Here is a 15,247-nt window from a genome sequence, read left to right as displayed (position 1 = left end):
ACTTAAACCATGTTGTCATCTCACAGGTAATATATTTGTAATGATTGTCATTATCTAGTTGTAACACATTTCTTATATTTAAGTCATTTTTATATTTATCGTTGTTGTATTTAATTTTATTGAGCATTGTTGAAATGCTATTTCAAGGTAGACGGTGTGTACGGGCGCGGCTTATCAAAGAAATTTGATAATATTAAATAGTATTAAGAGACCGGCCAATGTTTTTTTTTCTAATAAATAACCAAATTCTGTTTAACTTACATACATATATCATTTTAATACAATCCACTAGTTAAAAAAACATAAATTTTGAGTTCGTTATTAAACAAATAATAATCGTGAGAATGAATCACGTTTCCATGGCTTAACAACTTTGATTACTTTAAATCTAAAGTAAAACTATAAATTTTTTGTTTTTCAGTGGTTATTAAATTTAAATTTAATTTAACATAAGTTAAAATAACATCACAATATATTATAATTTTTTTTTTATTTTTTTACAATTATTTTAAGAAAAAAGTGCCAAATTTTTTACCGTGTTTATTTAAGAGTTGATTTGTTACAATTTATAAACTAAAAAATGCTCGTTATACATTTTATTAAATAAAAGAGTACATAATTAATGTATTGAGTTTTCTTTCAACAGTGTATCTGGCAATTAATTTCAAAACGATAAAAAAAAATCAATTTAATTTGTTATATCTATTTGACCATGAACATAGCAGCCAAGGTAGGATTATTTTTTTTATTTAATATTATACTCTTTAAATATGGAATCAATGCGGATGTTCTTGAAATTCCAAGAAATATTGTGGAACCAATCCAAAATATTTTAGAAATATTTGAAAATTGGATAGAAGAAAACAAAAGAACAGAAATCAATGACATTTTCATAGTGTATTTTAAAGAACTCGGTAAGCGAATCGCACAAATATTAAGTTTGCCATCCAATAACAATATTTGGTGGTTATGGGAGCTTAGTATACTTTCAAATTCAATTTATATATTTAATCAGCCTCTAGGAAAATTGGAAGAAAATGATACAGATTTAAGAATTTCTAATAAAACATATAGAATTATTGTAGCGATCAGATTAATTAAAGACCAAATAAAAAATTACCTCAAAAAAGATAAAAAGAAAAAAGGGTTATTAGAATTTTTGTCATGTACTATAACAGATGATAAAAAACAGCCAGTTAAATCGATTGATGACATTGGCTCAAAATTGGAAAGCCTCGATGAGGCTATTCAAGGAAAATTCGGAGAAATAGAAGAAGATAAAGTCCATTTTTATACACCACAAAATCTATTTTTCTTTGATATCATTTTGAATGAAGATTCTATACAGACACTTTTTACAAATTGTTTACCTTTTAAATGGAAGAATTACAAAAAAGATTTAAAACAATTATACTTTCGCGCTATGAGTGTGTTGGTTGATGAAAAAGAAACGTATTTAGAACTAATTACCTATAGAGAATATTTATTTTATGCTGTAAAAATATCATTTTATGCTCGTATAAAACATCTCATGACAATCTATATTGGTTATGCGACTAAAAATGATAAGCAGAATATTAAATATTGGGATGATCTGTGGAGATTAACCACACAATTAGTAAAAGATTTTATAAAATTTTTTCATTTTGATGATGATAAAAATTTAATTGAAATTTATAACTATTTTAGTGGCTCTAATTTATTTTCAATTGAAACCAAAGAAAGAAACATTTACGACTTATCAAATGGTCATTTATCCAAAAAAACTGATTTGTATTTTGCACATTTTCCAAATTTAAATAGTTTTTTTAAGTTAGAAATGAATGATTTACTAATATCGCTAAATACAAGTTTTAGTGAACTAAAAATTCATTTGAATAATATAAAAAATGTATTTGAAAAATTTGACTTAAAAATTGCTGAGGTATTTTACAATACAATTCCCAATAAAGTCACATTTGTATAGTGGTAATTTTGAAATATTAGTAATCATCATTTTTAATATAACCTTGAAATAATTTTTATTATATTCAATAATTTTATTTTATTTTTGTATTATATAAACTCTAAAATTAATTTCAACTGTATTTTTACATAAATTACATTATTTTATATAATAAATCATTAAATAAAAATTAACTATAAAATATTTTTTAATTTGTGTTTTCCTATAAAATTTATAAAATACCATTTAAGGTTTGAAAAAATATTCAAATACCAAAAATATTAAAAGAGCCTAATTTTACTATCCATATTTATGTGCACAATTTATTGATTTATGACAATGCTTTAATGTTCAATGGTGATCATTAGGGCTCGTAAGTTCATGCACTTGCAATTTTTTTTTGCTTCTTAGGAAAACATGATTAGAGAGCCTACAAATCCATTTCATAACAATATTAATTAAAAAGGAAGCTTTCTTGTGCATTTTTTGAGTGTTAGGGCATATAATTGGTTTTTTGGAAATATTAGTGCATATTCTTGTAAATTCAGGGAAATCTTATTTCAAATAAAGGTAAAAAAATAAATCATTTCTTTTAGTTTTTTCCGAATATGTTTACATGTTCTTAGTATTTTTGGAGTTTATCTTTATTTGTTTATGATATTGATTGGGTTTTATAAGTTTTAAGCAGTTCACTGGTTTAGTGCTTCATTTATTATTTTAAAATAAATAAAACCACTAATTTATATAACAGAAAAATTGTAGACGGTTTATTGTTTAAACACTAAGAAAATTATATTAATGCACTATATGTACTTAACTACTTGACCGATTAACTGACGACTGGCTAACCAACTGATTGACGATATTGTTACGTCGCGCCGTTTTATATTGTGTTGAGTTCTAGAAGATCTCTGATGGAGTGATCGAGAACATTCACGCTATATGCATTTTGTGTTGCCTATCCGCCGCGAAGATTCTCGATCATTCCATGGTCACTACAAATGGAATTAATATTATCGCACAATCACCATCCCCTCCGCTGAATCAAATATGTGTATGGCCATCTAAAAATTTATTTTCATCCCAACAATACATATAGATACATATATAGAGATACAATTCTTCTGATCAGCCTGTAAACTAAAATCGTATTTCCAGCGTCGTTATATTGTTATTTGTTAATTATTTTGCGGTGAATCGTGTCCATTTGTTTGTTGTTTTCAGTTAGTGTTTTGAGTTTCAATTATAAGTACTAGTATGCCAAAAGAAAAACTAACAAGCCCAGTTCGTTTGCAAAATTTTGTTTCGGAATTTGGCAAAGATATATTTTCAACCCACAATAAAGTGCTAATTCGTAAAGCTTGTGAAATAAAAGTATCAAGTGAAAAACGTTTCGGTGTAACTCAACACATCGCTTTAGACAAACATCATAGGCCTAGTACGACGTTTTCAAAAAAATGAAAATAATAAAAAAATTCAGCTGCTCGCACCAATCATGTCAAAAAAAAAATTAATACATCGATTTATGTAGCCGCTAATATTGCTCTGAACAAACTATCCAACACACAATTTAGAAGTTTCCTCGAGAAGTATACCGGAAAAATACCCCTGTTGAATTTGCATTGCGTTTAGGATATGTTGACCAATGCTACAACGAAACAATGAACGAGATCAGGAAAAAAGTGATCGGTAACAAAATATGGATATCTACAGACAAGACAACAGATTTTGAGTAAGATAGTAAGTACAATAATTGAAACACTTGCAAGATTCGCCCGTCGAAATATTTTTGTTAAATATCGAAGAACTCGATAAAGCGAATCACAGTACTATTTATAAAATATTTAACAAATCGTTATTGTTATTATGGCCCAACGGAATACAATTCGAAAATGTCTTGATGTTTGTAACTGATGCCGCGCTGTACATGAGAAAGTCTGCTGGTATTCTTCAATTTTTTACACAAAAATCGTCACGCGTAGAAAGATCATTTTCAAAGATAGAAAACTTATTTGTCAGAAATCGTCGATCTTTTAAGTTATAAAACGTAAAAAAAACACCGATAGTACAATGTAATTTTCATGGTTAATGTTTTAAAAAAATCATAGTTAAGTTGGTAATCAATGTTTCATAACTTGATTATTTACATTTTAAAAATCATATTATTACGATTGAAATCAGAATAAAAATTAATTTTTGAAGATTACTAAAACATTTCAAATTGTGTTAATAACTTGTTTATAATTTTTTTACTAAAAAGTTTTAGTTTATAAAAAAAATTATAAATTTTAAATATTTCTTGCTCTTTTCAAATATGCTTTTTTTAGATTTTTGTATAGGCATCGGAAGTAGAATGCTAGGGAGTTAAGTCCCTTCCCAAATTTACAAATTAGCCAACCAAAAACTTAATGAAATTATATGTATTGTTATATAAAAACTATTTTTGGAGGGAGAAATTAAATCTCTAAAATTTGATCACTTTACGCCCATGTTTTCAGTGCATAATTGCATGTTTTTTGTTTTGTTTTTAGTGCATGACCTTAAGAACCCTGGCTATCACCTATTTAAAGCGTTTATTGCATAGAGATACATACTGATTTACAAAGAAATATTAATAAAAATGATATCAAAACAAATAACAGATTTTTATTAAAAAAATCTAATATATGTGTTTAATATGTTAACAAAAGTTACGAAAAAAAAAAAGTCGTTTTATGGTACCTTATTCATAAACATTTTTTGTACTCTCCCCCATTATAAAATTTGTAAATATGCCACAGTATATATGTATATATTTTAAGGGCATTTTTTGATTTGACTAATCTTATTTTATACAAAAAACGTGTATTTTTCACCAAACCAATCGTAAATCAAAAATATATGAATGAGTTACTGAAACATTGACGTATGTCACAGTAAACACAATACGCTAGTGCTTAATTAAGCACGAGAATTATCTTAAGGTAAAAATTTTATATGGGTAGGTTATAAAATTAGTATTACACTTTTTTAGAATTCAAAGAAGTACAACTAATTATTACAAAATGTTACTAAATTAACGGGATTGTGGCAAGGTCTATAAATATTCTCGAAATCCCGTTTTCGACATTCATTGTAAGTGTTCTTTATTTAAACTTGAAATCTAAAACATATGTCAGAAAACGAAAAATGTATGCAAAATATACGTTAATTTCATTTCTATTTTTATAAGAATTATTTAAACAAAAAATCTATCAATTATATTTGTGTGCTTAGCTTCGGCACCTAGTTAGGCACATCCGGTGACCAGTAGACCTCACGATCTTGCAGCTCTTTGTACTCTTCGGACAATTCTGACTGATTTCGGTTAGAGTATCCGGTTTCGCCGGCCATGAAATGTGTGGTGCAAAAAAAGTATTCTCCAGAAGCGGTTTCCCCTGAAAAATAGTATTACTTGTAAATGATATAATAATTAAAATAATAATAATATAAAAATACTAATATTCCTATACTGTCCTGGTAAAAATTTCAGATTTTAAATCGAAAAAGGCTGACGACAATAAGCGGTATCGACAAAAAATGTTAAACGCTCACGGTGCGCTAGTAAAAATTTTCTTATCTTCGCGAATTATTTTCCTAAATATATTTTAAGTAAAATCGCTACGGATACGAAATACACCAAAATTCACCTAAATATTTTCGTTGAATATACATAAAGTGTCTACTGGGAATTGTTTATCGAATAAAAATATTTAAAATAGAATATATTGTTTATTCTATCAAATCATCATACTAAAATAATATTTTACATTTAAGTGTATTTTTATTTAAAGCGTAATTGTTTAACTACATATTATTGTAGTTTCAAAATTGTTTAATAATTTGGATTTAAAATAGAATAAGCTGTTTTAATAAAAAAATTTTATGATAGTTATCAAGAAAATGACCATCATGGTCAGTCGATTTCAGTGCTTTGTGTCAATCATCAGTCTCAGTATTCGGTTGTCGCTGTCCGGCTTACAGCATAAAGTCAAGTCTTTGTTTTTCCTTTTTCAACTACCTACTCTCCTTCATGACATTTCAGAGTACTTGTGTCTTGCACTTTGGCAGCACCTCGTACTTCATTATCCTCTTCTAATATCTAAAGAATTTGTGTCTGGCACAGTACTTTACTATCCTTTCCATATGGAATCTGTTTAGGAATTCGTTTTGTGTTACGACAATTTCAAACCATCAAATTAAAAGTAGTGAGTGATTACAATTAAACATTAGAGTATTGCCATAAGTTATTAAAGTATGCGCATATGAATAATAAATATCGGTATGAATAATAAATAATAAATCAATAATAATATGATAATAAATTTAGTCTCTTTTATTATTTTTTGATATTATAATAATATTTTAAAACTATTGTATTAAATTGTATTGAAGACCATCTTATAAATGTTATAGAAAAACACAAATTAAAAAATAATTTTTATTTAATGTTTTATGAAATATAAAATAATTTATATAACAATACAGTTGAAATGAATTATAGAGTTTATATAATACAAAAATCAAATGATATGATTAAATATATAATAAAAACTATTTCAAGATTATTCTAAAGATGATGATTATTATATATTTTAAAATTGTCACTCTAACAAATGTGACTTATTTTTGGAATAGTATTGTAGAATACCTTAGCGATATTTAGGTCAATTTTTTCAAATACATTTTTTATATTATTTAAATAAGTTTCTAGTTCAACAAAACTGTCATTTACTACGTCTTCTAAACCTTTCATGTGCGAAGTACTATTTTTGTCTCTCTTAACAAAATTTTGTAAACTCGGAAAATGTGCATCATACATATTAGTTTTATTGGATAACTGATAATATGATAAAGAGAAAATTTTAATTTCCTTGGTTGTATTTACAAGTAATTCTGGCTTACTAAAATTTTTATAAATTTCAATTAAATTTTTATCATCATCAAAATGAAAAAAATCAATAAAATCTTTTACTAATTTTGTGGTTGATATCCACAGATCATCCCAATATTTAATATTCTGCTTATCATTATTAGACGCATAACCATGATAGATTGACATGAGACGTTTTATACGAGCATAAAATGATATTTTTACAGCATCAAATAAAAATTCTTTGTAAGTAATTAGTTCTAAATACTTTTCCTTTATATCAACCCACACTCTCATAGCGCTAAAATAAAATTGTTTTAAATTTTCTTGGTATTTCTTCCATTTAATAGCTAAACAATTTGTAAAAAGTATCCGTATAGAATCTTCATTCAAAATTATATCAAAGAAAAATAGATTTTGTGGTGTATAAAAATGGACTTTATCTTCTTCTATTTTCCCGAATTCTCCTTGAATAGCCTCATCAAGGCTTTCCAATTTTGAGCCAATGTCATCAATCGTTTGAATTGGCTGTTTATTATCATCTGTTTTAGTACAAGACAAAAATCCTAATAAATTTTTTTTCTTTTCATCTTTTTTGGGGTAATTTTTTATTTGGTCTTTAATTAATCTGATCGCTACAGTAATTCTATATGTTTTATTAGAAATTCTTAAATCTGTATCATTTTCTTCCAATTTTCCTAGAGGCTGATTAAATACATCAATTGAATTTGAAAGTATACTAAGCTCCCATAACCACCAAATATTGTTATTGGATGGCAAACTTAATATTTGTGCGATTCGCTTACCGAGTTCTTTAAAATACACTATGAACATGTCATTGATTTCTGTTCTTTTGTTTTCTTCTATCCAATTTTCAAATATTTCTAAAATATTTTGGATTGGTTCCACAATATCTCTTGGAATTTCAAGAACATCCGCATTGTTTCCATATTTAAGGAGTACAATATTCAATAAAAAAATTAATCCTACCTTGGCTGCTATGTTCATGTTCAAATAGATATTAAATTGATTTTATTTATCGTTTTGAATATTAGTTGCGGATACACTATTGAAAGGAAACTCAATACATTAATTATGTACTCTTTTATTTAATAAAATGTATAACGAGCATTTTTTAGTTTATAAATTGTAACAAATCAACTCTTAAATAAACACGGTAAAAAATTTGGCACCTTTTTCTTAAAATAATTGTAAAAAAATAAAAAAAAAATTATAATATATTGTGATGTTATTCTAACTTATGTTAAATTAAATCTAAATTTAATAACCACTGAAAAACAAAAAAATTATATTTTTACTCTAGATTAAGAAAGTATACAATATAAATATAAATATAAAGTTATAATTTTAACATTTTTTTGTGTTTTCACCTAAATTACTTATTAATCATTGCCAATTATGAAGATAAATCCTTTTAGTTTCCCTTTTTGTTAAGCCATAGCGAAAATTTTGTCCAGGTGTCTCAAGAAGTTTTCCAATTTTTGGCCATTATTTTTTAAATGACTATAATATAATATATAATAAGATAATCGAGATAATTTTCTGACTGACAAAAAAAGCGTTATGAATTTTTAGTATAGAACTTGAAATTTTGTATAACCAATTCTTAAGATAATATTTAATGTTTCCAAATCATACATTTATTTATTTATATCTATTTAATAAGCTTGTTATACAAATATCGAATAAATAAGTAGTACATCTCTGTATTATCGTTATATACACTATATATTAATTAGCCGCTCTAGTATTAATTACTTTTTGGTACAGAACTTGAAATGTAAATGTTTGGATCAATACAATACTTTTATGAGAAATAATACTTAAATACCTTTTTTTTTTTACATACTTTTTTAAATCGGAACATTTCCCTTAATATTGGGGGGGTTCAAAACTTTAAAATGCATATAGAAAGTAGAATTTTTATATATATCTTAAATTTAAATTAATTTAGTATACTCTTTATTGGAAAAAAAAAAAGTCTCGAACTTTATTTTGTTTTTATGGTGAAAACGAACATCAAAGTTAATATAAAAATACAATTTTTGTAAAAAAATTCTTTTTTTATATTTTTAATTTTTGATAGAGGTTGTTGTTAAAGAATTTAGACGACACAAGGTTTCTAAGTACTAATTGGCGTGAGCCGTAGTTTATTGTATAAGTTACAACAAAAGAAGAAAACCAAAAAAAAAACAAATTATCGAAAATGATAGAACTCAGTTGTATGGTTCACAGTAATAAGATGATTTAAAAGAAAACTCTTAAAAATGATATGTGTATTCGTAGTGAAAGTATCGAGACCAAAACAAAAAAACCGAATAAGAGGAATGGACATAGAGGCGACACGGAGATAACTGACTCGACGTATTATTACGGCGCATATTCGACACTAGGCATTTATTGGACTTAGACCATGACGATAACGCGTGTGTGTAACGGTCCGGTTTACAGTAATGCGGTTGCTGAGAAGGAGCTGACATGACCGCGGGGTGTCAAACGTGTGACAACGCCGTGGCCGTGTCAAATACCCCCCCCCCACCACCAATTCACCACTGTACTTTAAAGGCCAACTTAAATAGCGTTCCGTGTTTGGTCAAATATATGAAAGGCGCATAACGCAATAACAAGCCGCAATACTTACGTTGTATGTTTGTTGGGTTGGGTGGTAATGCTCTGCGGAGTGCGCGCAGCAGTGGAGGGTTGGGTGACTAGATTCCCAGTCACGCGCATATCGCGCTTATGATGTGGGGGGTTCTGGCTGTGCTGGGGAGGTGGGACAGGAGAGGAACAGGTCCATCTCCCGTACCAGGCCGTCGTTCTCCAGCTCCATTGGGGTCTCCGGTTCCATTGGTGGTGGCTGGTGTTGGGACCACCAGTACACCGTCCACATAAACGCCCGACGGCCTCCTGGAGATGTTGAACGACGTCTGTCGTTGACAAAATTGTCTGTTCACGTTCGATAAGTGATGCGCTTTATAGTAAACAACGTCGCCGACCGCGTATTTTGTTTTGATGTGACCAGGCGGCGGTGTTATTTTTGTGCTGGTGATTTGTTGTTCGCGCTCTAACCGGTCGTTATTGATAGTAGTAGTTTTCCGGTTAGTCAACCGGTTGTACTTGCTGTAGTANTCTACCGGTTGTACTCGCTGTAGTAGCCAGTCACCCGGTTTCTTACCTTCTCTACCTAATACGAGTACGGACGGTGTGTATCCGGTAGTCTCGTTGCGCCTATTGCGTAGAGCAAACAACAAAGGTGGTAGTTTTGTATCCCAAGACGTATGACTCGACTCAGTTAATAAAGCGCAAAGTCCTTTTTTCTAACTCTTGGTTTTTGCGTTCTACTGCATTAGCCTGTGGGTGGTATATCGGTGTAGTCCAAATATCTGCCCCCACCGATTTATCGCGTCGATCATTTCTTTGGACACGAGCGCTCGGCCGTTGTCGCTTAGAATTACTCGCGCGTAACCGTAGCGTGAAAAAAACTCTCTTTCTAACACGTCTACAATCGTTTTCGTTGTAAGCGCGCCTATGGGGTACGCTTCGGTCCACCTGCTGAAGCAGTCAGTTACCACTAATAGGTTCGTCTTGCCCCTTGGTGTTCTAGGGTACGGTCCCATCAGGTCGATACTGATTACTTCCCACGGCTGTCTTGGTTGGCGCTTGGCCATCGGGTCTTCGCCCCCCTCATGCTTCTAATCATTTCGTTTAAATTAGGCATGGGATACGCGTCGGATACGGTCACATCGTTAAGTCGCATATAGTCGACACATAAGCGATATGAGCCGTCATTTTTCTTGGCCAGCACGATTGGTGCTGACCAAGGGGAGGTGCTGGCTTCTATGAGCCCTTGTGATTCCATGTCGCTTACCATTTCGTCTATCGCTTGTTGTTTGTGTAGCGGGTACGGATATGGTTTTTGCGCGATAGGCTGTAGTGAATCAAAAAAAGAAGAATAATATATAATTTAATTCTTTATTACTTTATTGTATTAATATGATATAATTATGGGGGGTTATTAATTTAGGGAGCTACTTTGACAGTTGCTCAAAAGAAATAAGTTAAATAGAATATGACGGGATTTTGATTCTTATTTGATCCACTACTTTATTGTATTAATAATATTATTACTCGGAGTATGAGTACGAGGGTCTGTAAGAAAGATAGAAGATGATAGAAAAATAAAGTGATCTTTATTTTATTAATATGTGATTTATCATAATTAATTGTCAATTCTTAAATATCAATAATACCACGAGTTTTGACGGTTATCGACGATAGGTGGGATTGAGTCACCTCGTGTGTCTCTACCCAGAGTGGTATGGTGACTATACATATGAACCTCCAACCCNGTCTACCCAGAGTGGTATGGTGGCTATACATATGAACCTCCAACCTAACTCCTGAAATAGACACGTATCAACGATATAACTCTGCCAAGTAACTCTGTACAAACATTATCGATTTATTAAATTTACTTGGTATATTTATTATTATTGATAATCACTTGATTTTCCTGTATGCCTACTTAATCTATGTACTCATAATATTTAATTCTAAACCTTATTTATTTTTGGTGAATTTATTAGATTCCTACCTTGATATTTTCTGCTATACTCTTAAATAAATAGATGTTGTATTTTGTGAACAAATATAACTGTGTTGACGGCAGATCACTTCTTGCATATATTTCGTAGTGTGCAATGATCGAGCGTAGTGAGTGCCTCTGTAAATATCTGATTGCATCTGTCTCTGAATGCTCTTTATTTTTGGCTTTTTATATTAAATTTGACCGTAGTTCAAAGGCAAGAAGTAATCCCCGACGCCACCGTTATTTCTTTATTAATCGTAATTTATTACATGTTATTTATTACATTTTCATCAATAATGATCTACATATTATAAAATACTATTATATCTTACATAATAAATTAGACATAGTTTATTACCCTTCATCTTATGTGCTACCATTACATATTGTTTATTATTTCCTATTTGTTTTATATAATTAATATATGCTTTTTTCTACGAAATTTCATTAGTATATTTAAACATTTAAAAGGTACATCTATATATCTTATTTTTATTGGTATACATTTTATTTTGTGTAATTGATTGATTGAAGTCTTAAATACTACATTATGACATTAATGATCTAATGTGTATATAAATAATTTATTATGATATTAATGATGTACTATGTATATCATTACAAGGCGTCGGGTGTTTTAGAACGATGTTGTATTCGATAAGCTTTGTGCGACCACTGTGTCGTTAAAAACCGCAGAATAATTTTTTATCGTGCGCGTTAATAGTGCGTGTGTGTGTGAGTCGCCTGCTATATCTAGTGTTGATAGATCTACGTCGGGTAGCGTGTGCTGTCCCAGGAGACTTCCTGTTCTGTTAGAAAGTCGTGTTCCAGGAGTACGTCACAGTACAGATTCTCTAAGATAACAGCTGTGAACTTTACTTATATATCCGCAATTTTTGTTATAAAGGTAGCTGTGCCAGTCGTGTCTGTTGTGTGACCGTTAGCTAACCTAACTGGGGGTGTTTGTCCGTTGTGCACAATTCCAAATTTGTGAGCTGTTGCTCGAGTGGTATACGATTTTTGTGCTTGAGAGTCAAGTAAGGCCGTCACAAAACCGTTGTCAAATTCCCGCTCCACAGCGGGAGTAGTAATTTTACGCGGACGTGTTTGTGCGGTAGTACTCAGGTGGTTAGCGGTTCGAACGGGGGGCGTTGAAACGGTTTGTTCGCCGGCAGTATTAATTGCCATAAGCGGGTAGGCCGTTCCTGCCGTATTCCCCTCCCCCACGGTGGTCAACATATCGTTGGCCCGACTCTCGCTATAATCGTTACCTATTGGGTCTACGATCGTATGACAAGTGTGTTGAATAACCTTATGGTCCTCATTGTGGATGAGGGGTGTGGTGGTGGTGAGTCGTGGTGCTGCAGCGTGACCACTATAATGACAATGGGGCTGTAGATGTGATGGTGAATTTGATGTGCACGTTGTGTGGTTGTTGTTAAAGTTATTTAAAATATTGCCACTGTGACCGCAGACAGCGCATCCGTTGTTGTTACCGTTGTCGATTGAACGTGCGGTTTGCCTGGCGCGCTGATTAATGATGATTTGGGCGGAATTGTGTTAGAAAGCCCGGAGAATGGACTTGTTTCTCCTTCGCTGCTGTCCGCTTCCCGGCACTGTCGGTCTATTAGGACATGCGCTTTGCCATTTGAATTTTATGAGTATTATATTATTTTTATCAAATTTTCTTTTATTCCAGCAGTGACCGGAGACTTTTCCGGCACTGTCTGATGATGATTATTAATTTTATTATTTATTATGTTTATTAAAAAAAAACAAATGGTATATTTATGGAAGTCAAATAAAAGCTGACATAATTCAGTCTAATTATTATTGCTATAAGCATTTTAATTATATTTGATTTGTATTTTATTCCAGCAGCGATCGAAGATTTTTCCGGCACTGTCTGATGATGATTATTACAATATTTATTTATAACTCCGATTAACGGTTTATTATTAATCTAATTATTAATACGTTATTTTTTAAAGAAAAGATTATTTATTGAAAGTTTAAATATTATTGCTATACGCACTATTATTATAATTAATTTGTATTTTATTTCAGCGTGTCTGACGATTATTTTTTCCGGCACGTCTGACGATTGTTTTATTTATATAAAAAAAAAAAGATAAAACGTGAATTACAGTTCGTTCAATACTTCAAAAAAAAAACCATATTATTACTTAATAAGAATAAAAGTTTTACTATTTAACAAATCAAACTACAGCAATAAAAACATACTGTATTTTAAGTTGAACAAAAAATTTTATTAATAAATGAACTTAAATAATATACTTACATAAGTCGATATAACACATAACTCAAGATGACCATTTTAAAATGTTTACAATAACTGAATAGCAATTGATATAATAGTTTTTGTTAATTTTTCTGATCATATTAATCAAATATACAGTTTAATATAAGTCAATGTACTGTATGATATTAATTAAGGTTGGTTAAATAAATTGAAAATTAATTTTTAGATATGTTACAGGCATTGACAGGTCGATTGCTAAGAAAACATTAATGATCCACTTAACAACTTTAAACAAAACTGCCGTTTTGATGGCAAACTGTCTAATAACTTTCTTTTTATTATTTCAGTACACATTAAATTATAGTGTAATAACATATTACTAGATAATATTATATATTGAAACTAACTGTCATTGACTACTAAGCGCAAGATTAGCACCATCAATTTACAACTTTTTGTCATTGACTAATTATTTATTTTTATTCCGCGTATCGAAACCTGATTCTGATTTTTACGTTCTGTACAGTTGGACTAATAGACAAGGTATAATAAGTATTATTTAAATACATGATTATTTTTATATTGTATAATAACTATAAAATAGTTCCGTTTCACAATTTTTATTTTTATTTGTATTTATACAAGTTACTATCTATCAATATATTAATATATTAATATATTAATATCAATATTAATATCAAGTTATTGTCTAGTTAAAAGTAAGATAGCAAATTGTAAATTTTTAGAATTTTTAGCAACGTTTTTATTCCATAAATTAGGTTAACTTAAATTAATTTTGATTGTAAAATAAATTTATACACATAAAAGATTTATATATTTATTTTATTCAATCGCAATGCATAAGTCTGACTTTGTAACCTAACACTAATATATATATAAATAAAAGCAAAAATCTTGTAGTGGTAACGAACTTCGAGAACAACAGACTAAGTCGTAGGAGGCAATTATAGTATATACCATGAATATCACCANGTCTTATTTATATTATTTATAACTTAACTTGTTTTATTCAACGACCCGTCTATCGCCAATTGTCATCATAGCCAACCAACTCCGTCTCACTTGGATATACCTACTAACCAACTGTACTAGGATTCAGGTCAGACGTATTGTACATTACATATAACTTATATTTACTGAACATCTAAAATATAACTTTACTTTGTCGTTGACATAAAACAATAGTCTAATTTTATTTAATAATCTATCCCTGTAACCAAGGTACACGATTGCCTGTGTCTCCTTCAGGCAATTAAAACTGATTTAAGGAGATAGGGACGATATTTGGGCAAACGTCGGGTAGCTTCCGATTCTTGGTTTTGACCAAGATCCTCAACTATTAAACAAGCCACTAACAATGTTAAATGGGCAGTAATAGTTTTTCTATGTCTAGACTTAATTATAGTCAATAAAAACAGTTTATTCCAAAGTGTACAGAAAAACTATGAAATAATATAATACTCTTAACGATTGATAGCGTAAGAAAGCAATACATTATGCACTATGATTATGAATCAT

At 29.9% G+C, this 15,247-nt stretch overlaps 1 protein-coding gene and 1 long non-coding RNA gene across 2 annotated transcripts; one reads left to right on the top strand and one right to left on the bottom strand.

Annotated features, from left to right (window-relative positions):
* Window positions 1–9: 9 nt before the first annotated feature.
* LOC126905965 (uncharacterized) lies at window positions 10–2,001 on the top strand. The gene is made up of 2 exons (XM_050686172.1): window positions 10–26; window positions 647–2,001. The coding sequence occupies exon 2, from the start codon at window positions 713–715 to the stop codon at window positions 1,964–1,966; it is 1,254 nt and encodes a 417-aa protein (XP_050542129.1). The 5' UTR covers window positions 10–26; window positions 647–712; the 3' UTR covers window positions 1,967–2,001.
* Window positions 2,002–5,127: 3,126 nt separating this feature from the next.
* On the bottom strand, window positions 5,128–5,768 carry LOC126905967 (uncharacterized). Its single transcript, XR_007704143.1, has 2 exons — window positions 5,423–5,768; window positions 5,128–5,361 (listed from the first exon to the last, which is right to left on the bottom strand). It is a non-coding gene; the product is annotated as an uncharacterized LOC126905967 (long non-coding RNA).
* Between the last annotated feature and the right edge of the window lie 9,479 nt (window positions 5,769–15,247).

This window comes from Daktulosphaira vitifoliae, unplaced genomic scaffold (genome assembly GCF_025091365.1).
Source record: "Daktulosphaira vitifoliae isolate Bord-2020 unplaced genomic scaffold, ASM2509136v1 Scaffold_4, whole genome shotgun sequence".
Taxonomy (NCBI): domain Eukaryota; kingdom Metazoa; phylum Arthropoda; class Insecta; order Hemiptera; family Phylloxeridae; genus Daktulosphaira; species Daktulosphaira vitifoliae.
Note: the sequence above shows the minus strand (reverse complement) of the source record. Positions and strands in the feature narration are given on the sequence as shown.

Coding starts and splice junctions, on each gene's coding strand:
- LOC126905965 (XM_050686172.1), top strand. CDS start 713: ATGAACATAGCAGCCAAGGTAGGATTATTTTTTTTATTTAATATTATA.